At 34.5% G+C, this 24,955-nt stretch overlaps 2 protein-coding genes across 3 annotated transcripts in view; both read right to left on the bottom strand.

Moving 5' to 3' along the window:
• Positions 1-12,873, bottom strand: part of LOC109080651 (WD repeat and FYVE domain-containing protein 1-like) — a 16,416-nt gene extending 3,543 nt beyond the window's left edge. The window contains exons 1-11 of the mRNA XM_042771815.1: positions 12,655-12,873; positions 9,785-9,852; positions 8,970-9,043; positions 8,012-8,066; positions 6,383-6,533; positions 5,918-6,030; positions 5,170-5,296; positions 2,630-2,735; positions 2,224-2,325; positions 1,404-1,534; positions 1,215-1,323 (exon numbers count right to left, since the gene is read on the bottom strand). Of these exons, the coding sequence (XP_042627749.1) occupies positions 1,215-1,323; positions 1,404-1,534; positions 2,224-2,325; positions 2,630-2,735; positions 5,170-5,296; positions 5,918-6,030; positions 6,383-6,533; positions 8,012-8,066; positions 8,970-9,043; positions 9,785-9,852; positions 12,655-12,791 (1,173 nt within the window). The 5' untranslated portion in view covers positions 12,792-12,873. The remainder of the gene's footprint in view (positions 1-1,214; positions 1,324-1,403; positions 1,535-2,223; positions 2,326-2,629; positions 2,736-5,169; positions 5,297-5,917; positions 6,031-6,382; positions 6,534-8,011; positions 8,067-8,969; positions 9,044-9,784; positions 9,853-12,654) is intronic.
• LOC109091582 (glia-derived nexin-like) lies at positions 5,135-24,955 on the bottom strand. Of its 2 annotated transcripts, XR_006161843.1 has the most exons (10): positions 24,806-24,955; positions 21,103-21,383; positions 20,674-20,901; positions 19,529-19,726; positions 18,744-18,942; positions 17,248-17,345; positions 14,450-14,536; positions 14,240-14,323; positions 14,050-14,152; positions 5,135-5,161 (listed from the first exon to the last, which is right to left on the bottom strand). XR_006161843.1 is itself a non-coding variant. In XM_019105357.2 (9 exons), exons 2-9 carry the CDS (start codon positions 21,359-21,361, stop codon positions 14,115-14,117), a joined length of 1,191 nt encoding a protein of 396 aa, XP_018960902.1. In that variant the 5' UTR covers positions 21,362-21,383; positions 24,806-24,955; the 3' UTR covers positions 13,661-14,114. The 2 variants fall into 2 exon arrangements, 1 of the variants encoding a protein (XP_018960902.1); XM_019105357.2 differs by lacking the exon at positions 5,135-5,161 and having other exon boundaries at positions 13,661-14,152.

Raw genomic sequence — 24,955 nt, 5'->3', positions numbered from 1 at the left:
TTTCAGTTCTAGTACTTCAGCTTAAACTTCAGTTATCTCAGTTAGTTGCCATGGCAACTAATTTCCAATTTTAATTTCTTTTTTTTTGTCTAATATTAATATTTTATTTCACTATGATGCCTTACTAGCTTACTTACTATTTCAGTATTAGTAATTTTAATACTTCAGCTTAAACTTTTCATTTATAATTGTTTTGTCTAATATTAATTTCACTATAATGCCTTACTAGCAGTGTTATTTTAGTATTTATAATCTATTATAATATTGAATAATATTTTGAATTCACTTTTTATATTTTTCATTTTAGTTTGATTAATTCTGTTATGTAATTTTGTCATTTTTTATTAATTTACTTATTTTTCTTAATTACTTCTATATAACAAATTAATTTTTATTTCCGATTTAGTACTTCAGCTTAAACTAATTTCAATTAGTTACCATGGCAACATATCTAAATTTTCATTTAGGTTTTTGTCTAATATTAATATTTTATTTTACTATGATGCCTGACTATCAGTGTTATTTTAGCATTATTTATATATTTTAGTATTTATTAATATTTTGAATTTATTATTTTTATTTTCAGTTTTCATTTAACGTTAAGTCTAACTTATAAGTATTTTGTTGTGCTTTTGTCATTTTTATTATTTTATTTTTTAATAATTTTATATAGCTTAAAATGAATCAATATTTCTGTTTTACTTTTAGTATTTACTTTTAGTAATTTTAGTTCTTCAGTTTAAACTTATTTTTTTCAGATAGTTGCCATGGCAACATTTTTTATTTTAATTTGAGCTGAATTTTTTTTAATTCTCAAAAACAGTTTGACTGAAAAAAATAATGCTTTCTTTAATATAGTCATTTTGAAATAAAAAGCTTATTTTATTTATTTAATGTTATTTTGTCTCAAATTATTTAAGCTGGATGTCAGGGAGGACATGTTAGAAATCAAAGCTGATATTATTTGTTTCATTGGACACAGTGAAAAATTAAAAGTTAAGCACGCTGAATTGTGGGAAATGATGTTCCAAGCAGTGTGATCTGTTGATATACTGAACAGTCTGATAAATGTAGTAGGTAATCTAGATAATCTGTGTATATAACAATAAACACACTGTGTTGATACAGATACTGCATACTGTAGAAATAACACTAACAGTACGATGATATGCTACTTATAGTCACTAAAATACAAGAACAAAAGTGTGTGTGACCTTAACAACTCGATCACTCCCACACGTGACCATCAGTCCTCGGCTCGGGTCCATGTCCATGTGAGCGATGTTGTGTTTCCCTTCATGAAACGTAGCCAGAGGCGTCCGACTGCAATATGCAAATACACAAGAATGAGTACAACTGACAGAATCAAACAGACAAAAAAAAAAAGAGGGAAAAAAACTCACTCTTCCTCTTTGATTGTGTCGTAGCAGTCGTCACACACGCGCACCTGGAACTCAAAGCCCATGATGGGGTACGTGGAGCGTTTAGAACTACACTTCCCACAAATCGCCTTACCACACTTCCTGCAGTGATGCTGGGGACAGGAAATGACACGGGCATTACATCATGAAACACTGAGATGCTTCGTTAAAAGAATATTTCACCCAGAATGTTACTGAAAATTCACTGATCCTCAGGCCATCCAAGATGTAAATGCATTGTTTCTTTGTGATTTATATAAACAGAAGATGACTTATGTGATTAGAATTTTAAAAGATTACTGCATTCCATCACTTGCTCACCACTGGATCCTCTGCAGTGAATGCGGTATTATGGATTCGTAATTTGGCCAGAAGCATTTGTTTAAAGTTAAAACACCTTAGTAATGGATTTGTTTCTGACAAACACACATCTTTTGTCTTCTCCAGATGTGAACTGATGGACTGGAGTGTTGTGGATTACTTGTGATGTTTTTATCAGCTGTTTGGACTCTCATTCTGACGGCACCCATTCACTGCAGAGCATTCATTGATGAGACACTGATGCAATGCTACATTTCTCCAAATCTGATGAAGAAACAAACTCATTTACATCTTGGATGGCCTGAGGGTGAGTAAATGTTCAGCAAATTTTTGGGGTGAACTACTGCTTTAAGGCAACTTAAAAGTGCAGATGCCCAAATAGGCCTAAAAGAGCATCAAAATGTTTATGAACGTTTATGTCAGAGCGGGAGATACAGACTTGGATCTCTATATTGTTAACTGTAACTGTTGCGCTCAGTACCTGTCGGAGCCCCAGGGTCTTACTGTCCCACATCTGCTTTATATTCCAAAAAAACGGCTGTGCACATTTCTGACAGGAATCGCTGTCCAGCCACTGAGGAGCCTGAAATAAAGAGATCGCATACGTCTCCATGACATTTTGAGCATTGAGTTGCTTTCCGGTTACCATAGAGATGGATGTGACTGATGACTGACTAGAGGTTGCCATGGCGACGGCAAGAAACTTCGTCACTGCTTCATGATTAAACAATTTAGTCATGGACTCGTTCAATCATACGTTCTAATATTTATGGTGTGTGTGTGTGTGTATGAGTGTGTGAGAGACAGACGACTTCCTTTTTGACCAGCAAGTGCATCTGAGCTTGTATTATATCAGTCTTTATAAAGGATTTAGAAGTATTAAGTACCTCTTCTCGTGTTGTCTCCATGTTCCACACTGTTATTCCTCCATCAGCAGAGCAGGACAGCAGCTGATGGGTCAGCGGCAGATACCACAGCGCCTGGACCTTCTCACTAAATCAGACAGAAAGAGAGAATGATTGACCGTCCAAGACAACTGACTTCCTGTATACTGTTGTCTCTTTTGCTTACAAAGATGGCATTAAAATACAGTAAAAATTGAGAAATAGAGTATTATTACAATTCAAAATAGCTGTTTTCTATTTGAATATTTTAAAATGAATATTCTTGTGTGTTTTTTTTTTTGTTATTTATGTCTTTAGTGTCACATGATCTTCAGAAATCATTCTAATATGTTGATATGCTGCTCAAGAAACATTTCTGATTATTATCAATGTTGAAAACAGTTGTGATGCTTCATATTTTTGTGAAAAATGTGATACATTTTATTTATTTTTTTTTAATATTTTGATAAATAGAAATAGAATAGATTTATTTGAAATATAAATTTTTGTAAATAATTTTTTCTTTACTATCGGTCACTTTTAATGCATCTTTGCTGAATAAAAGTATTAATTATTAAATGACCCCCAACTTTCACATCACTCTGCAGTCTCTTTAATCTCACATAATAGAATAATTCAAACTCAAATCAATCCGTCACATTCATTTATTTACTTATTTGGTAAGCATCAATGAAATAAGAAGATAAATGTATAGTTAAATGGTTATTATTGCAAAATAAACCCCATAAAGGTCTCGTATCAACCTGAAGTGATTTATTTTGCGATAAGGAGTGGTTGAGTGTGTGTTATCTCTTACATCCCTACCTTTGATTGTGTGGGCTGAAACGTGTCAGAACCGGTGTATTTTAGACGAACACACGCTCAACAGTGATGCGCGGGTCAATGTATAAACAACCCCCACCCGACCGACGTTTTTAACTAACCCGCCCGCAACTCGGACCGTAAAAAAAGAAAAAGAAAATATTGTACCCGACCCGCTTCCTGACCCGCATTTTTTAAAAGTAGTAAATGCTCATCGTAGCGTCATTGGGCCACAGACGTAGGAACTAGGATAAAAACTAAAAAACACACAAACAAAAAAAAAAACTTTATATATTCTAATTTTGTCAAGAATTATAAAAAATTGTCACTAAGCTCATAATTTGTACTAAAATAGTCTAGTCTGGCAATTTCTATTTTGATGTTTCTGCAAGTCCAGCAGACAGTGAGGTTCGGGTTTGTTCCGATCAGAGCTCGTGAGCGGAGAGCGCATATTCCGCTCAGCTCACTCATTCCGTGGGGTCGCTCACTCAACCCAGAATGCCCTGCTGGTTCGAAAATATGTGGAATAAGGGCTGCCTCCCGACTAATTTTTTTTTATAGTCGACTAGTAGTTGTTCATTTAAGCCATTCGTGGAAAAATCGCACCTTTATATTAATTTAATTACTTAAATAGGCTATAGCCTACAGGATAATAAGCGTTATGACCGCACACATAAAGCTTGCCACAAATGATCATGATAATGATCATGAATGTGTCTAAATTAGCAAGGAGACATTTAATTGTTTAGTAATAAACTGGTGTTTTCTGTGTCGCTGCAAAGATGAAGTTGACGATGCGGACTCGCATGAACGCCAGAGAGAAATGCACATTTCATATGGATTACATAATCAGAGAGTAGCTTATTTATTTTGGTTTGAATATTTTCATTTAAAAGTAGACATTTCAAGCTTTCTGAAATATATAGACTATATTTCTCAAATCTGTGAGGCACAAGCTGAGTTTCGCAATGCAAGTGATCCTGCCGGCGCCTCATTACATTGTCTGCTATATATTTGCATCTTATTTATTAAATACGGGCAATTGGTTGATAAAACATTGATCAAAATTAAGATACAATTTATATAAAAACGAAAATCTTTTAAAAAGATTTTTCTATAAAACAAAACTTAATGAAGTCGTCAAAATCATGTTTTACCAAAAACAGCGCCGTTGCTCCCCAGTCTTCACCTTTTCTCTTGCCGCCTCCATCTTTACCTGCAGACTGAGCTTGTGCGTCATCTTCGCGCCAGTTATTCAGCCAATAAAGTGTAGGCCTATGTATTTCAAAATTGTGTCTTGTACTATATAAATTACAAAGGTTTAATTGGCATCTTTATTTCAAACGACCCGACCGACCGCGACCCGAATATCATTAAAAATATTTTTGGATGACTCGTAACCGCGGGTGACCGCAGGCACCCACTCATTTTGCATCAACCCGCGCATCACTGATGCTCAATGACCATTAATGAAACAGAACGTCATGAAAATCATTCACTTTCAGAATTTTCTTTATAAGAAACGGAACTGAAAATGGAAAATAGTTCTCAATCTTGGTTTCTATGCCATTTAGAGCCTGGTAGCACATGTGGAAGTGATTCATCGGGTTATTACTGGCAAGCGTGTGTGTGTGTGTGTGTGTGTGTGTGTGTGTGTGTGTGTGTTTTTGTGTTTGTGTGTGTGTGTGTGTGTGTGTGTGTGTGTGTGTGTGTGTTCTCACTGGTGTCCCTGCAGTAGTAATGAGCGTCCCTGTCTGCCACCAATGTCCCACATGATCACACTATGATCAGACGCTCCAGAAAACAGCCACCTCTGAACCGGATCCCAATATAACGCACTAACGCTACCTACAGACAGAGAGAAACACACAGACAGACAGACAGAGAGAAACAGACAGACAGAGAGAAACACACAGACAGACAGACAGAGATACAGTGAGACAGACCGAAAGAAACAGAGAGAGAGAAACAGACAGACAGAGAGAAGGGTGTTAAAGGAAAAGCTCAGGTGTGAAATCAGTTTCTTTTCTTTCATAAAACTGTGCAGACAATCACACAGAACACTCAGATACATGTGTATGTGTTGAGTAAAAGCAAGCTCTAGTTAAGAGACAAAACTGCGCTCAAAAGCCAAGCTAAATCTCACCAAATCTGACTATAAGTCATTAAGGTATTATAACATTACCATTATGAATTTCTGTAAAGCTGCTTTAAAACAATGCATATTGTGAAAAGAGTCATACAAATAAAATTAACTCAGAAATAAAGTAAACAATGTGTTAAAGTTTACAGAAATGTAACTTCAATCCCATAAAACATTATTAGAATTATTTATTTATTCATTTTAATATTTTAAAAATAATAATAATGTTTACGCCAGAATGCTAAAACAATTTCAACTTTTCAATTAGGCTTTTTTTTATATATAAATAAGCACGGTAAGCGTGTGTATATTTTTAGCTGTCTTACCTGCATGTCCCTTTAGTGTAGTAATGACAGAACATGTCTGTTCTTCCAGTTTCAGCAGAGTGATCTGCCCCGAATAATCTCCCACAAAGGCATGCTGGGTATCGTTATCATATCTACATGTGTAGTCAAGAAATACTAACCTATAATAAAACAGTTTATAACACTAAATTATTTTCCAGTCCTTTAATAAGCATAATGACTCTGTTCAATCAAATTTGACAAGATTATTGGTATCAAATCTTTAAAAGACATTCAGGAACTAGATATTCACGATGAGCAGAACTGTATATTCAACTTAACTGTCAGAGTTACTCTACCTTTCAGATAAAGAAATAATTCTTCAATTCAGCAAAGACACATTAAATTAGCCAATAAAATGACAGTAAAGACATTTCTAATGTTATAAACATAAAATGTAAAAATGCCTTTAAATACTTCTCAGAGAGAGACTGAAGTGAAGGATACTGTAAACAGGAAGCCCATGAGCCGAAGCTGTGGCGTCCCAACATAGAGCCGCTCTGAGTGCTCATCCAGCTGATGCTTTTATCATGACCCGTGCTGATCACCCACTGACTCTCCAGAGAGAAGATGAGGTCCGACACACGGTTCTGATGAGCTGCACACACACACACACACACACACACACACACACAAGATCAGGCTTCAAAAGTACATACCGCATACTAGTTTTTCTTTTAAATAGCATGTGAAACTTTATGCAATATGCATGATAAACTGTTGTCACATGACCTCATTTGCATCAGGGTTACTATCGTTAATTAAAACTATTTAAAAACATTTCTGTTCTGGCAAGTAAATGAAATAAATTAAAGTTGAAGCACTAAAATCACCAACTGTAAATAAAACTAAAACTGAACTAAAGTGAACTGAACTATTAAAACTAAATAGCAATATTAAAACTGGTAACAATTTACAATCAGGTCCCATCTGAATTAACTAACATTAACTAACAATGAGCAATGCATTGTTCCAGTATTTGTTAATCCTTATTAATATTAATAACTGTTCATTATTAGTTCATGCTAGATCAGGTCCAATAAATAATGTTTAATTTTAATAATGTATTAGTAAATGCTGACATTAATATTAATTAAGATTAATATGTTTTTATAAGTATTTTTCACTGTTAGTTCATGTAAACATATTCCAAAATCCTAAAAATGACAAAGGCACAAAACAAAATTAGCCAAAAATTGATCTGAAAATATAATAATAAAAGCTAATTTCAAAATTATTAATAAAAACTATAATAGTATAGAAATAACATTAAAATAAAATGATTTGCATGCATGCTCATAAATAAATTCAGTTATTGAGCATTTTAATTAATGATTTTTTCTTTCTCCTGGTTCATTCGCCACACTGGAAATAGAAGATCCAGTTGAGCACACTGCATTTTGGGATACAGTATTACACGAGAGTGCTCTGTTGTACTGCACGTTACGCAGATCATTAAGATACTGCACACAAACACACACTTTTGTGATTTGCTTCATGTCCTCAGGCAGAGAGTTTTCTGCGTTGAGATGTTTGTGGGATGATGTCATTATCTGATGATGTCATTGTGTGTGCTAACAGGGTAACAGTGTAACTGTGTTATTTCAGAAAGAAACAACACACCACATGCAGTTCACAATGCTAACTAATTAAAGTAAACTGCAATATTTTACAGTTATAAGCCATAATTCAATCTCTCTCTCACACACACTTTCCTGACATTGGCTGGTTTTCTCCAGACACATTTTCCAGATCTGCTCTGACTCATCCACTCATAATCATCATCTTGTGTGCGAGTGTGTGTCCAGTGAGAGCTCACATGGGACTCTGAGCCCCAGGGCATGCTGGGAAAGAACAAATGATGATCGGGTGGGGCCCAAGTAAGTAGAGTAGCATGTGTGTGTTTCTCTCTCAAGGAGAGAGAGAGAGAGAGAGAGAGAGACAGAGTGCACATGTGTCGTACAAACACACTTCAGTGCTCTGCTGGAAGGGAAATCTTACCCATCGTCTAAAATATGTGTTAGTACACTAATGGAAATGATGCCTAGTTCACTTCCCACAAGCCTCTGGTTTTACCTGGGTATGTTTTGACATGGTTCATTTTGTTGAAGTCTTCTGAGATGAGGAACTCCTGTGTAAGACAGAAACAAAGAACATTACAGAAAAATGACACAATGGCTTAGCTGATCCACTTACTCACCCTCATGTGGCCACAAACTCAGTGACTTTCATCTTTTCATGAAACACAAAATGAGACTGATCTGGCACTCACGACCCAAAAAGGACACAAAAATAAATCACCATTTATGCACTATATTTCAAGTCTTCTGAGTAATTTTATGGTGCTTTTTGTCTGCAATGCCTATAGAAACTACTGTTCAAAAGTTTAGGGTTGGTATGATTTTTTTTTTTTTTAAAGAAATTAATACTTTTATTCAGCAAGGATGCATTAAATTAATCAAAAGTGATGGTAAAGAACTTTCTATTCATCAAATAATCTTGATTGGTTTCTACAACTGTTAATAATCAGAAATGTTTTTTGTGCAACAAATCAGCATATTAGAATGATTTCTGAAGATCATGTGACACTGAAGACTGGAGGAATGATGCTGAAAATACAGCTGTGCATCACAGGAATAAATGACAATTTACAATACACTCAAATAGAAAACACTAATTCTAAATCATAAAAACATTTCACAATATTCCACTTTTACTTTATTTTTGATAATATAAATGCAGTCTTGGTAAGCAGAAGAGACTTATTTCAAAAACATGCATGTAAAAAAAGCAGTGTGAACATTCTGCTAAACATCTCATTTTGTGTTACACAGAAAAAAACAAAAACGGGAATTACACGAAAGTGAGTTTAATACACACACACACACACACACACACACACACACACATACATATATACATTATATATATGCACAGCTGCCCTGACTTACAAGTGTATGAACAGACATAGAGACAAAACATTTGAGATTTGGAAACACTTTGGCCCTCGGGGGGGTGATACAGTGACACTCACCACAACAGCTCCATTGTCCTGGCCTATGAAGATCCGCCTGCTGTCATGATGGTATGACATACAGGAGCACGGAGCTGGACACAAACAGAAAGACTTTAACTGAAATAATGCTAAAATAAAATAATAAAAAAATAATAATTTTTAATTAAATAAAGCTAATATAAAATAACAAATATTAGATACAAATTTTTAAAATAATTATTAGATGAAAAAAATACAAATAATAAATTTTGTTATATTATATAAATAACAGTTTCTGAACAATTTTTCTCCAACACTCCTAATTTTCTCAATTTATTTCTCTCAAACACAGCTCCAGTTGAAATTTGACATGACAAGCTGCTCAAACAAAAAGAGGAATGGCATATTAAAAACGTACACACTTACTGATGATACTGGGGAATATACGTGAGATATGAAGATGTGATATGGTTGCTATGGTAACAGAGTTACCATACAGAGAACATACCACTGCACGTGAACCAAAGACTGTAGAAAACCCAAGACATGTCACTCGTATAGTTTTGAATCGGAGAAAAATGCAACGCTCAATATAGCCGCTCTAACAGATGAAGCCCCGCCTTCTGAGTAAAAGAGCCAATCGCTAATCAGTAAAGTCATGGCCACCGAGTGACATGACTTGTCTTAAAGGGACTTTGATGTGAACACTGTGTATTGAGAATGAATTATTTTTAATTTGTTAATTTACTTGCAACTGATGACGTTCACTATGTCATTCACGTCAAACCTGGTCTCGCTATATCGGAGACGTAAAAGTTTGTGATTTTAATTTTTTTGGGTGAAATGATACTCACAGGACACAGTGTGGTAGATGCTGGGCCAGTACTGTCCACTGTCCCGCTTCAGCCAAACTCGAATCGTCCTGAAAGGAACAAAAACAACAAGAAATACAACATGGGAATCAATCCAAATATATATATATGTATATGTGTGTGTATTATATATATATATATATATATATATATATATATATATATAGCTAACAATAACTACCCTCTGTCTGAAGTGTTATGGGCATGCACAGAAACACACATGTCCCCAGAGTTTTTTTTTTTTTTTTAATTAAATCGAAAAAATTATATGAAATATATAGAATTTTATTACAAAAATCCTCTGAAGTGTGAAGGTCATGCACAGAAACACACACGTGTTCCAAAAGCAGCTGAAATCTCAGTTCCTTTATTTTCAGTTCCTATTAAAATCTCAAGCGTATCTTATTGTGCAAGGTTTCTGCATCTGCCCTCATGTGTCAAACATGTAAGTAATCAGCAGCACATATGCATTTCCACTGGTTTAGTCTTGTCCAGACCCATTAAAAACATCTCTGCTCCTGCCAAAACCAGAATGTTTCAAATGTAAACAACATTTAGATACCAAAAAAATATAAAAATCCCATCCCTAGAAGCCAAGCCTGTTCATTTACATGCACTCTAACTATATGAATGATCCTGATAGTACAAATAAGACCTGATCTTTAAACTGCTCTCAGAATAAACTCTAAATTCTTTTAGATCTGCTTCTCAAACTAACTGAACTCTTTCTAATCTTTAAGCTGCACTTAATGACTGTCTGGAAACACAGACTCTTCTGTTTAGCATTTAAACAGATGTTTAAATCCTGTCTTAAAAGGATGTCATTCTTTCGAAACTGTAAGAAATGCATGGCGACATCAGATGTGATTTCAAGCCTTGATGAAACAGAGTAAACACGTATCTGTTCATCCTGAGATGAACTTAACCAACATCCATGCTAAAGAAACGGCTTAAACCAGCCTTAAGCTGCTTTGCTGGACTTTCAGGTTGGTCTCCCAGCTGACAAATGTCCAAAACTCCTCTAACACTATTAAAACGATCTCCTTAAGCTGGTTTCAGTTACATTCCCGAGCAGGTTTCCTCATAAAAAGCCATGTGAGGAACAAAGAACTGCTCCAGATATCATTCAAAAAGACACAATATCTATGTAAACAAGAAAACATGTCCAGTTTACTATGGCGACTACCTTTTATGCCAAAAAACACCATAGCTACTATAGTGTCTGTAATACATGAGAACCGGTGACTGGGATCTCCTTCAAATAATGTACATCAGACATTTGAATTGTATTTTTGATGATAACCTGGTTAACATCAAGCTACCACATCAATAACTACAATAATCCCTAATAGTAATAAATAATATATAGCTCTAATAGCACACACGTACATCACGGAAGTCTGCATTTACATCTGCAAGACGTAAACAGTGTTTGCTCATCTGCAGTACGTCTATACGACGCTTCCTATCAGATGTCAAATAGACGTTTAGAAGATGTCTTTAAGATGTTTATGATTTAGAATGCATGTAAAACTGACATCTTAGAGACATCTATTAGATGTTTGAACACAGCAGATGCTTTCCAGATGAATCGATCTTTAACAGACATCTTGCAGACGTACCTGTGCTATGTAAACACGTACGTCTGCAAGATGTCTGTTAAAGATCACTTCATCTGGAAAGCATCTGCTGTGTACAAACATCTGATAGACGTCTCTAAGATGTCAGTTTTACATACATTCTAAATCATAAACATCTTAGAGACATCTTCTAAATGTCTATTTGACATCTGATAGGAAGCGTCTGGAAGCTGAAACCCATGTCTTGCATACGTCTGTGTGTAGTGGTTCTTGAAGCACTGACTCCAGCTGCAGTCCACTCTTTGTGAACCTCCCCCACATTTCTGAATGGGTTTTGTTTCACAATCCTCTCCAGGGTGTGGTTATCCCTATTGCTTGTACACTTTTTTTCTATCACATCTTTTCCTTCCATTCGCCTCTCTGTTAATGTGCTTGGACACAGAGCTCTGTGAACAGCCAGCCTCTTTTGCAATGACCTTTTGTGTCTTGCCCTCCTTGTGCAAGGTGTCAGTGGTCATCTTTTGGACAACTGTCAAGTCAGCAGTCTTCCCCATGATTGTGTAGCCTACAGAACTAGACTGAGAGACCATTTAAAGGCCTTTGCAGGTGTTTGAGTTAATTAGCTGATTCGAGTGTGGCACCAGGTGTCTTCAATATTGAACCTTTTCACAATATTCTAATTTTCTGAGATACTGAATTTGGGATTTTCCTTAGTTGTCAGTTATAATCACCAAAATAACCATTTGAAATATATCAGTCTGTGTGTAATGAATGAATATAATATACAAGTTTCACTTTTTGAACGGAATTAGGGAAATAAATCAACTTTTTGATGATATTCTAATTATATGACCAGTACCTGTAGACGTCAAATAGACGTCTACGTGATGTACTGTGCTGTCAGGGAGCACGTGGTTTTCTACTTGACTACTGGAAATTATTATTAATAAGTTAATTCACAATAAATCATGTTTACATCTAAAACCAAAACAACAGTAAAATTAGTCACATTCAAGTGCTTCACTAAAAACAAACAAAGTAGCATGATGTTTTGGACTTGCACTATGGTGGCACCCCATGTAAACATGGTAATTCTTTAGTACTATGGTATATCGTAAGACCATGCATCGAGTAATAATGCAAGTTCCTTAAGAAATAAACAGCTGAATTAATCAAGCACGCAAGCAAGTGTTGATTTGAGTGCTCAGAGGGCGTTAATGGTCATGATGATGATGTTGTCGTGTGTCCAGCGGTTGTCCGGCGCGGCTGTACCTGTCCTCGCTGACCGTGATGACTCCATCCTCCTTCGGGATCAGCACGGCCGCGTTCACGCTGTCGCTGTGGCCCTCGATCTTGTTCAGCAGGACGGGTCTGGAGCTCTGAGGCCTGGAATGGATCTCCGCCGCCATCGCTGTTTGTTTTCCCCTCGATAGCTCGCGCGCGATGATTCCTCCTCTCGAGTCAGCTGAGCGCTCGGGAAGTTCAACCACAACAGCGCGAGCTACCGTAGCGCTCCGTGTGAATGCGCACGTGAAAAACACACAAACAAACAAACAAACACTGCGTAAACTTCTGCGACCAAATTACGCTGTATATTTTTAACACGGTGTAGAATAAATTCAAAAATGTATTATATATAAATATTTTTAATGTATAATGTGCTAGAATAATTATTAATAAGTATTCGTATTAATATATCAAGGTCTAATATTTTATCAACATTGTGCATTACATGAATGTTGTTCAATTATTTACATTTTTTATTATATGTGAAAACATTTAAGTATAAATCTAACATAAATATAGTATAAATGTAATATAAATCAAACAAATATTATAGTAAAAATATTTATGAACCTATATTTTTGCATCTTTTGAATATATTTTTGGATTTATAGTAATTGCCCTTTATAATCTTTAGTATTCATAATATTTATCAACGTCTATCACATTTTATGAATATTTTATCAATTATTTTTTATTATTCTTAGATAATTCAACATAATTGGACGTATAAATAGCCTAACATTAGTATAAATGTGTGTGTATACATATATAGTACAGATATATATTTGTTATGAATTTATTTGTCATGAACCTTTTTATCACTTTTAACTTTGAATTAGCATTGTGGATGAAACATGCTGTACAAGTAAACCTTCCTTGCAAGTAGTATTAGTAGTATATATCAGTGTTTTTTAAAGAAACATTTAATATACTGTATCATCTTAATGTAACATAATATTAATCAAGCATAAAAAAATAAGACTACCAAAGCAACTATCTTGAATATTTTTATTAAATAAACAACAAATGTTTTTCAGTTAGAAAAAAAACAAGGTGAATCAGTTTAAGTACCTTATTTAATAAAATAAGACTCAATGCAGGACAATGTATCATTAATGTGCAAATAAACTGACATTTTATTAAGGACAAAAAAAGTTAAACAAAAGTTATCTCAGCATTTAAGTTGCACACATTTTGTGAGAAAGTTTTGCATTAGACACAAATTATAAACCATGTATAAAATCTTATAAAATGTTCCTCAAGAATATATAAAAAAAAAAAAAAAAAAAAAAAAACAGTCAAAATGGTGTAAAAAGACGCTTGAGAAATTGAGTGGGTAAAGGACACACAGTCCAAGACAAAAGTTTAATATATTCATATGTGTGTGTGTGTGTGTGTGTGTGTGTGTGTGTGGACCACTGTTTGAATCTCCTCTGTTCTCTGGCTCAAGGTTTGTTGATCTGGCCAGCAAACAAAATAGTTCCTGAGAAGAGGACGAGATCAGATTTGAGATGCATTTCATTTCAGGAACAATAAAAAAGCCCATACAATACACTGGACGTGTGTGTACCTGTAGGATTGTGTCTGATGAGAAACAGGAACGGTCTGTCCACGGTCATCCACGGAGGAGAAGATCGGGCGTGCAAGATTGCAGCTGAAATGAGAATTTCACATGCATGCTAGGATCATGAGCGCAGATGAAGTGTCTTGCTGGACGTCCAGTGATTTAGAGTCACTAATAAATTAAAAACAGAGGACATCGTGTGAGACAGTAACTTACTGGTGGCGGCAGAGGCTTTGGTTCCATCCTCATTGACCTCTATCTTGGCTTTCTGAAGAGCTTTGGACACAAAGACGGCCTCTGAACCTGTCACACACAAATACAGAAGTCTTTACTTGCAGCATGTACAGTAGCTGTAGCACACAGATGTCATTACATCAGACTGCCACACGGGGGAGACAGAACACTTTAGACCGCCATAGCTCCAGCTCAGGTTTGAGATAGTATTTCTGCGCTTCATGTCAAACACTGTGGCACACACTGCTTGCAAAACCACTTCCTTCCTTCCTCTAACTGATATGAATCTTCATTTATAGTTTTTTTTCTCTCTGTACTCTGGTACGTTCTCATATTTGCTTCTCTCGTTTTTTGATTTCCCCCACAGATGGTCATTCTTTGGGCAGTTTCTGATATTTTCGAGGTTGATTCACTCAACATTGTATGAAAGCCCATTTCCACCACATAAAAGTAAAATCATGTTTTAAGAAAAAAAAAGTCGCAATTATGTCAAAATAAAAATTATGTCATACGAAGTCATAATTATAAGATAGAAAGTCATAATTTTGACATGCAAAGCTAAACTTAGGGGTGTGCGATACTGAAAAAAAAAAGAAGATATTTTTGGGGATATTTTCGATAACGATAATTAGTCAATATTATGCCGAGTGTGTTATTATGCTAATATCTGACTACCATGGACAGCTGCAGTTTTTGACATTCTTCATTCTGTGTCGTCAAGTTCACATCAGTGAACAGAAATTAATCTCTTCATACTGTATGTTTAAATTGATTTTTACCTTTTATGGACATTTTTACCTTTAATAAAGCCATTTTTTTACTTTTGAGTCAAATTGTTACATTTAATTAGTCAATTAGAATATTTAGACATTTAGGCTGTTACCAAACAAATGAAACCAGTATCAACAAAATTAATCTTTGCAGAAGTTTCTGCAATGCATGTGTCTTTGCATGTGTTCCTGTGGCTCAGTGGTAGAGCACTGCGTTAGCAGCGCAAAAGGTTGTGGGTTCAATTCCCAGGGAACACACATACTGATTAAAAAATGAATAAAAAAAAAAATGTATAGCCTGATTGTAAGTTGCTTTGGATAAAAGCATCTGCTAAATGCATAAGTTTAAGTTGCATTTACACACTATGTAATTCAGCTCAGAGGGACATGGAGTGCTTTAACCTGCAGTTACAAATGCATAATGTTTTGATATTTTAAACATAAATCATTGAATACTGATGTTTGAAAGTATTTAAAAAATTAAAATATACTTTAAATGTTAAATTAAAGCCACCAGTAGGTGGCAGCAAGTCACTGTAAACAAGTGAGTCATTGTGCTTGAACTGAATCATTTAAACGGTTGATTCGTTCGGTGACGAAACACCTCATTGCTCAGAGACGCAAAACTGTTCTGTGGTGGCTGTTTGGAATTCTATTTGGTTGGCGAAAGAGAGCAAAAAACATGCAATATGGTGTCTTGAACGCAAGTCTCTTAATATTAACTCACTGTTTACTGCACTGCTGTATCACTTTTGTAATCATGCACTCTTCGTGTGATTTTAACTATATGAAATTACATAAATATGTACATTTTCTGCCCCCATATCTTGAATTTTGTGATCTTTCTTAATGCATTTTAATAGACTGAATCATGCAGTAAAAGAACAATCTCTAAACGCGCACGTGCACCGTTTAACCCACTAGACTTCATTGCGTAATCTATACGTGCACTTCGTAGGTGTTTTGTTTGGTATTTGCAAAATACTTGATAATGTCAAATTGCACATCGTTAAAACAACAATTACGATATTATCGCAGATGATATATAATCGCACACAACTAAGTAACAGTAGTCCCTCAAGGAAACATCATAAATGCTTAGAAGTATTGCTCCATAACTCCACAAACATTTCCTCCGCTGTAAAAACAATTTACGAATCCCCACGATATCCTACGTCAAGCAGATCAGTACAAAATCATGTAGTCTGAACTGGGTCATAACTATGAGATAAAAAGATTTTCAATCTTATAATTATGGCATAATTTCATCTTTTTATGTCATAATTATCATTTATCTTGTAGCTGAAATGGGCTTCCATCACACTGAATTTCTGCCTTCGCTAAACGGATCCAGCTTTTCTAAAGAACAAAATATAAGGTTTAAGACCGTGAAGGGCTTTAAATCCTGTCAAAGCGCTAGTTCTGTCATCATTTATCTCCTCCTCCTGTCATTTCAAACCCGAATGACTTTCTTCTGGAGCATATTCAATGACATTTCATAGTGAACATGCCTGTCAAGCTCCAAAAAGAGCTTTTATGACAGTTTTGGATCCTATTTGGAGACAGACAGACTGTTTTTGCATTGAAACAAATTCTCCTTTTGTGTCTCCCTTGAATTTCTAACAACATGCGGTTGAGTAAATGATGATAGATTTCATTTTTGGATGAACTATGACATTTCTTTATAGTTGTAAGTGAAAAGGCACAGTGATTCACTGCTCGCTGCAATTCAGGTTAAAGTTTGTGGTTAAACAGCATGAATTATGGTAATAAAGTGCAGGCTTTGAGGAGCATTATCTCTTTAGAGATCATCTGGAGCCGTGCGACGCTGGGAGCGTCTCTGGATGGTGAGCAGTGCACTAACACTTCCACACTCCACTGAGAGACGTGGTTCATGCGGCTGAAGTTCACAGTCAACAGCCAATGACATCACTCGGTCAAACACAAAAATAGGCACATCAAATGAATTCAAGATGAAAATGCTGCGTATGACTGACAGCTGTCACTCACTCAGGTGTCTGAAGTCAGCTTTTTTCTGACTGAAGATGTCTTTGATTCCCATCGCAGTAAGAGGACCCTCCAAATCTACCTCCTCCTCAGCTGTGAATCTACTCGAAGAAGAGGAGACAGACAGAACTCATGAGGCCACAAAGTATGTCAGACTCAGCAGAGATCATACCAGTGTGGTATTAACTAATTGTATTATTGTTAACTGAAATTAAAACTAAATCTATTACAAATCCTAAACCATTTTTGGTTAACAAAATACAGCTGAAATATAAAATATAAATTTTTGATAAAAAGTCATGATTATGAGATTAACGGGTCAAAATTATGACATACTGAGTCATAATTATAAGATTATCTCATAATGACAAAAAGTCAGAATTATGACATACCGAGTCATAATTATAAGATTATCTCATAATTATATCAAAAAGTCAAAATTATGACATACCGAGTCATAATTATAAGATTATCTTATAATTATTTAAAAAAGTCAAAATTAAGACATACCGAGTCATAATTATAAGATTATCTCATAATTATATCAAAAAGTCAAAATTACATCATACTGAGTCATAATTATAAGATTATTTCATAATTATATGAAAAAGTCGAAATTATGAGATACTAAGTAATAATTGAGATACAAATGTCATTATGACATAAAAATTCCAAATGTTGATATATTCTAAGTCAGAAAAGTTATAATTATGACATACTAAATCATAATTATGAGATAAAGTCACAATTATGACATACTGAGTAAGACTTAGTCACAATGAGATAAAAAAGTCATTGACAGAGTCAAAATGATTAAATAATAATTCATAATTATGAGATAGTAAAATTATAATTATGACATAATACTGAGGCAAAATTATGAGATACAAGTCATTATGACATAAAAAGTCGAAATGATTAAATAATTAAATTATGAGATAGAAAAAATATAATTATAACATACTAAATATAATTATGAGACAAAAAGTCACATTTATGACATACTGAGTAATACTGAGTCATAATTATGAGATACAAAAAGTCAAAATGATTAAATAATTCATAATTATGAGAAAAAAGTCACAATTATGACAAGTTATGTCATAATTATAATTAGTCAGTATTATGACAGTCAAAGAGTTAAAATTTTAAGATAAGAATCAATTACAACAAAAATTCGATAAAAAGTCATATTTACGACAAAAATTTGATTTTTTAAAAATCTTATTATGATTTAGAATCCCATTGCAACTTTCAATTTGTACATAATTGACTTAATATTCAATTAAAAGAACAGTCATATTTATTTTAGTAAATTAGTATTAGTCAATATTAATACTGAATATTGACAAAATATTAATAAATACTATAAAAATGTATAAATTCTATATTAATTCATAATTCAAACAACACTGCATCATACAAAATATGCTGACTGCTTTAGAGGGAAAAAAAAACAAGTGAATATTAAAGGATAATGTTAAGGACAGGAATCTCACTTTGGCATCACCAGGCGCATCCTCCTCTGGACCAGCAGTTTAGTCCAGCTTTGGACGGTCGCTGTGGAGATGTGCGGCAAAATAGCTGACAGGGGCTTGGCCTCTTCAGACGGAAGCGCAATGAACATGCTCATGCTGTTGCCATGATATGGCAGCTCAATCACTATATACTTCAAACCTTTTGGAGTGCTTGCTTGACCTGAAGATAGAATGAAAACAAATAAATAGATTCATGCTGCTAGTCAAGAGTGAAACGGCACACTTAACTATTAAATATTAGTTGTGTTTAATTTCAGCATATGTGCATATATGAATGTTCCTGATAAACCAATAGTAAGCCCATGTGTGTATGGATCATATCCAAATCACCCCTGTGAACTTTATAAACACAGTACTCTCGTACGGTCTATAAAACACTTCATTCTGCTTGTAAAGTGCTTATATCAAAACTAGTAAAACATCAAACGTTTACTGGTGTTTTCATGGATTAAACTCTTCTGACGATGGCCAGACACTCTTGGCGTTTGCATTAGAATTCAATTATTTCACATTTTACACCATTTCATTCCCATCTGCTACGTTATGAGGAACCGTAAAGTTAAAATACTCCAGCGTTCCCAGCGATTTAAAAAGTAGACACGTTTTTATTGCATCGCCGTCTCTGGAAAACAGTTCCACACATATCCAGACAATGGCATGAATTATGTGTCTTTTATTACTCAACCGTTCTGAATGTGTGTGAGTGTAATATCTGACGCAACCTTGAGAAAATCGCACCATCTCACCTATGTTAAAGACAGAGAGCTGGGACATCATGGGAACTTTGTATGTCTTGCCGTCTCCTGCAGTAAAGCTTCTGGGTTTGGTGTTCTTGGCTTGGAAGCGGGACTTCCAAAGGCCTTTGAAGTAAATGGAATTTACAGCCACCAACCGAGTCATAGCCGGATCGAACATATCTGCCTTGACAAGACTGGGAATTTGGCCTGATGAAGAAAAAACAGAGCAGAATAAATATTACATATATTTATATTATAATAATATTATAATTAATTATTATAGAGTGCTAAATAGAGCCTAAAAAGGGATTTTTCTTCTTTCCCGACAAATTATCATTGAAAGGACAACATCAAGAGATCAAACGAAATATTATATCAGATGTTTTCTATTTTGTGTTCATTTTGTATGAGATGTGCAATTTTCGGGACATTTAAATAAAGCTTATCCCCTGATTTGTTTTTTTTTTTTTTTTTTTTTAGAAAGAAAGATGATTTTCAGTTGTTGACATTTCCAATAAATTAAAGAAAATTTTTAATGTTTCTTTTTTGTATAATTTTTCTTATTTGAATAGCGTATATATTTATATATATATATTTTTATTTTTTTTATCTAAAAGTTACACGTTCAGATTTAATTTAATTGTTTTATAAATGATTAACGTGTCAAAAAATAGGTAATAAAAACAATAAATTTGTATATTATAAACAAATGTTGTTTTTAGTTACTGATAAACTTCTACTCCCTATAAGTTAAAGAAATTGTTTTTGTTTGTTTTAGAAACATTTGGAAAATGTTAAGATTAACCATTTTCAAAAATTAAGATAAAAACATCTTTACCACAAAAATTGATGATCAATTCAACAGATTTGTGCTTCTAATGCTTAAAAAAAGGGAACCCAGTTTGTAGACTATTCATGGAAAAAGTACCATGAAAAATGTATTAATATAATATATATATAATATATATATATATATATATATATATATATATGCAATATATTTAACATGAAAAAAATAAAAGCAGAGCTAAGAGCTTATTCAGGGATAAATATGAAATTTTGATATGTGTTGTATTGTAAAAATCCTCTTTTTAATTAATCCAGGCTAGAGTAAGGGTATCAGATGCAGGGGTCAGAGGTTAAGTGAGGTGTACCTTTGGTTCTTTTCTTCACCCATTCATTGATGGTTTCTGCAGCCTTCTCTGGGTCGCTGTAGTCGATGGTTTGACTCTCGCACATGAAGTTCTCCCTGCTGGCGGTCAGGAAGTTTTCTTTCATGATGAAGCCCTCATTGGGGAACAGCGCATTGGCGATCGTCACAATATCGGCATTGGATTTGGTCGTCAGGGCCTTATGCAACTTCTGCAACATCTTATATGGACCTGAGAGCAGAATCAACACACAAAATGAGTTTCTAGATGTCATTTACAGGGTTGAGATTCCTATTTTCTGAGATTCCAGATTTTGTCATTTGCCACCAATGATCCTCAACATGCTATCTGGTTTGAGGTATCAATCACATTTGAATTCCACTCTAAATTGTAATGCTAAAGAAAGCAAATGAAACCAGTGCAAACACACACCTGTCTTCTTGTATTTGAGGCCCTTGAGTAGCTGGCGTTGAGTGTCCCCGTGGGCCCCCGGGAGCAGTACGCCCAGGACCGAGGCCACGCCGTGAGGTGACATGACCACATTCTCCTTCGGTTTGTTCTGGACCATACGCAAAAACACCTGCAGGCCGAGATCAGAGCCTCGCTCTCCGTAAGACGAGGGCTGAGAGGCCGAAACACTCAAAGAACAAACCGCCACCAACACGCACACGTGTAACGCCACAAACATCATGAGGGACACACAGGCAGCTCACCTGAAGAAGAGAGAGTAAATGCTCAAAAAAACTCCATTATCTTCATACATTTCATTGCTTACGAATTAAAGACTAAAGTTCCTACCCTGCTTGAAAGATAGAACTGAGGTCAAAATGAAATCAAAAATGGCATGTTTATTTTCCCAATACATGTTTCTGGTCCTGTTGACAATTCCTCAGAGCATGTTATTCCAAAGAAAAACATTTTTCTTCATTGTTTTTCATCAAAATTGAAATAAACGAAAATCAAATACCTTTCTGCATCTCTGAAATGACTTTCATAAATAAAAAAGTCTCTAGACAGACAGATGATGGATAGATAGATAGACAGACAGATAGATAGATAAATAAGTTGTATATTTTACTTTCATTTTATAAATTTTAATTATAAAAATCTGTCTACATATATACATACATACATACATACGTGAGTATATGTATTTATTTATTATTGACTCAAGGTAATTCCAGGTTCAAACCTGTCCAGATATCTGACCTGCAGTTCATTCGAACATAATAACTTGCTACATTTACACAAAGCATACAGAAAGAACCTGCTACTTTCTGAGATCTCGATCTAATCGGTATTCTCCAAAGCACAATGATTTTTTTGGACACAGACTATTTTTTTTTTCCTCTTGAGTAAAGAACGGCTCCAAGCAACACACATTTCCACAATCCTCTGGGCTCTTGGATTCTGTTTCTCGTCACACAGCCCTGCGGCTCAGGAATTTATTTGATTAAGGATAGAGAGTGTGTTTGTGTGTGTGTGTGTGTGTGTGTGTGTGTGTGTGTGTGCGCGTGCACATGTGTGAACCTACTTAACCATATTTGTACCCAGAAATACAAAAACCTGAGCAAATCTCCCAAAACCTTCTTTTGGGAAGATACTCATATGACCAAAAAAAAAAATAAAAAAAAAAAAACAGTATAAACCTAAAGTTAAATAAAGATAATTTTATTTAATCGTAAAAATGCAAATAATAATAATAATAATAATAATAATAATAATAATAATATTTTAAAAAGTACGGTTAGGTTATTATGGATCCCATTTCCACCATGTAATAATATTAATAATAATAAAACATTAAAGATAATTGCGACTTTTTATTTCACAATTGTCAATCAAGATAAAAAACCTTATTCATGTTTTTTGACATGTTTTTTGACGTTTTTTTTTTTTGCTTCCACCATGAAACAAAAATTAGAAAAGAATTACAACTTTTTCTCTCACATTTCTGACCTTTTTGGGGTTTTTTTTTTTTTGTTGGCAATTGCAACTTATATCACAATTCTGACTTTTTTAAACAGTAGAAGTCTATGCAATGTCCCCATTTAGAGAGCTAGGTAAACGTGTAAACGATCTGACAGTCCCCTGCAGAAAATATCTCTGGTGATTATTCAATGGTGTACTTAAGAAACAAACAGAAAATGTGACTGCTTAAAATAATTCAAAATTACTCCGTAATATTATATCACTCTACTGGCATATTGTGTCAACAGACTGTTGTGATAAATCATTCATTAGTGCATTTCACAGCTATAACTGTTTAGCATAATTATCAGTCCTGACAAATATTAAGACCATTTACAGTGCAATAACACACAATCCTTCATAAAGCTTCAAAACAGAACTGATTTAGTCAGGTTTGTTTTAAAACAGTTACAAAAACATGTTTTAAGATCGATGTTCTCACTAAGTTATGAAAACATTATTTCTGAATGTTCTCTGAATGTTCAAAAAAACCATTTTTTTTTTTTAATGTTTTTAAAATGTTTTGTTTGTTCGGTTATGCAAAAATTCCATTTTCAAACATCATGTGAACGTTACTTTTGAATGTTCTCTAAACATTCTGAAATAAGTTGTAACATTTAAAAAAAGTTTGTAGAATGTCCAAATAAAATGTTTCCAGACACTTTGAACAAACATTCTATTAACGTTAATATAACTATGAGAGAACCTTGCCACTTGCCAGAACGTTCTGAGAACATTCACTATTAGACAGTTAAACATGAACTGCTTAAACTGCTTCGTCATCAATTTTTTTTCTTCAAGACTGGTCATAACCTTGTTAAGTCACATAAAAAGGTAGATTGATCTAATTTAAATCCAAAAAGTAAGACTGATTACCACTTGTTAACTGCCAGCTGGTCAAACTAGTTCTCAAGAAGCAGTCTTAACCAGTGTTGGGAAGGTTACTTTGGAAATGTAATAGGTTACAGATTAGAAGTTACCCTATTTAACATGTAATAAGTAATGTAACTGATTACATTTGATTACTCTTTGATCACTTTTCTAAATTTCTTACAAATGTTTTCAACTGTTAATCATTTGGAAACATTTAAAGCAGACATGGGTTAACCTTACAGTAGTGCACAAACACTGATAGAATCCTTCTTCACTTGAATTAAGATTACATCATTTAATTTTAAAGCACAGCCACCACAAAATCAGACTTTAGCGCCTCTTTTTGCTTTGAGATCATTCTGAATTTAAAAACAGATTTGAAATCATAAGATATAGTTTGATATAGTAGTTACACAAACCCAAATAGGACATAAAAAAATTAAAATCAAATAAGCACTTGTATTATTCTGTGTCCTAAACTCCTTGAAATATTTTCGAGCAGTCAATATAAAATGGGAAAGAAAATCAATCAAATCTGTAACTGTGTCAGAAAATATTCAGATGCAACATTTCTCAGTAACTAAATGACGTAATTCTGTTACATGTAACTAGTTACTCCCCAACACTGGTCCTCACACAGTTTATGCAGCTGGCTCCAGATCTTTCTCATCTAATATTAGTCTATGACAGATCTAATGCTAATGTCTGATGAAAGTCCTAGAACAATTAAACATCTAATTTGCTCCAGTTAAACTGATCTGTGGCCAGTTGCATAAACTGCTTGAACTAGTCTTACAACTTAGTCATCTTTTTACATAAGATGTTACATAAAAACATACACTGGTCTAATTTAAATCCGAAAAATACGACTCTTTGACAATGCTAGTTGGTCAGACTAGTTCTTAACACTGAGCTTAAGTTTATGCAACTGTGCAAATGTTAGTCTTAGGACAGTTAAACAGTGTTTTCTGTAGACTGCATGAGTAAAGCGTTGTTTTCCGATGATCGCAGGTAAAGTACTGCAGCTTAGCAACTGTGTTTAATTTTAGGCTTTAAGACTCAGTCTGACCACAAATAGGGGCAGGGGTCTGGAACTGAAAGTGAACGACTCAAAAACAAGTCATCCTCCTCATATGTTAGTGACGTTATTATACTTAGACCTATAAAAACCCAGACAACAAACACCGAGGGATTTCATCAACAGCTGTGACAAATGCCTGATTTAAGTAGCCTACAAAACAACGTGGAAAGACTATGAGGTGAAAAATAAGATGCAATATGCTCCACTAACCTGGACAAGCACCTCTGGTTCTTCAGCTACGCAGGTGGAGAGCGCGTCTTCCGCGAGCGTCTGCGTTCTGCCGCGCCTCCGTTTATTTCTTTCTGTCCCGGGCGCCGGGCGCCGCCTTCTCATAAATATGAGTTACTCCTCCGCTAGAGA

The sequence above is a fragment of the Cyprinus carpio genome, chromosome A15, assembly GCF_018340385.1.
Source record: "Cyprinus carpio isolate SPL01 chromosome A15, ASM1834038v1, whole genome shotgun sequence".
Classification (NCBI taxonomy): Eukaryota; Metazoa; Chordata; class Actinopteri; order Cypriniformes; family Cyprinidae; genus Cyprinus; species Cyprinus carpio.
The sequence above is the reverse complement of the archived record's forward strand: the minus strand, read 5'-3'. Positions and strand labels throughout refer to the sequence as shown.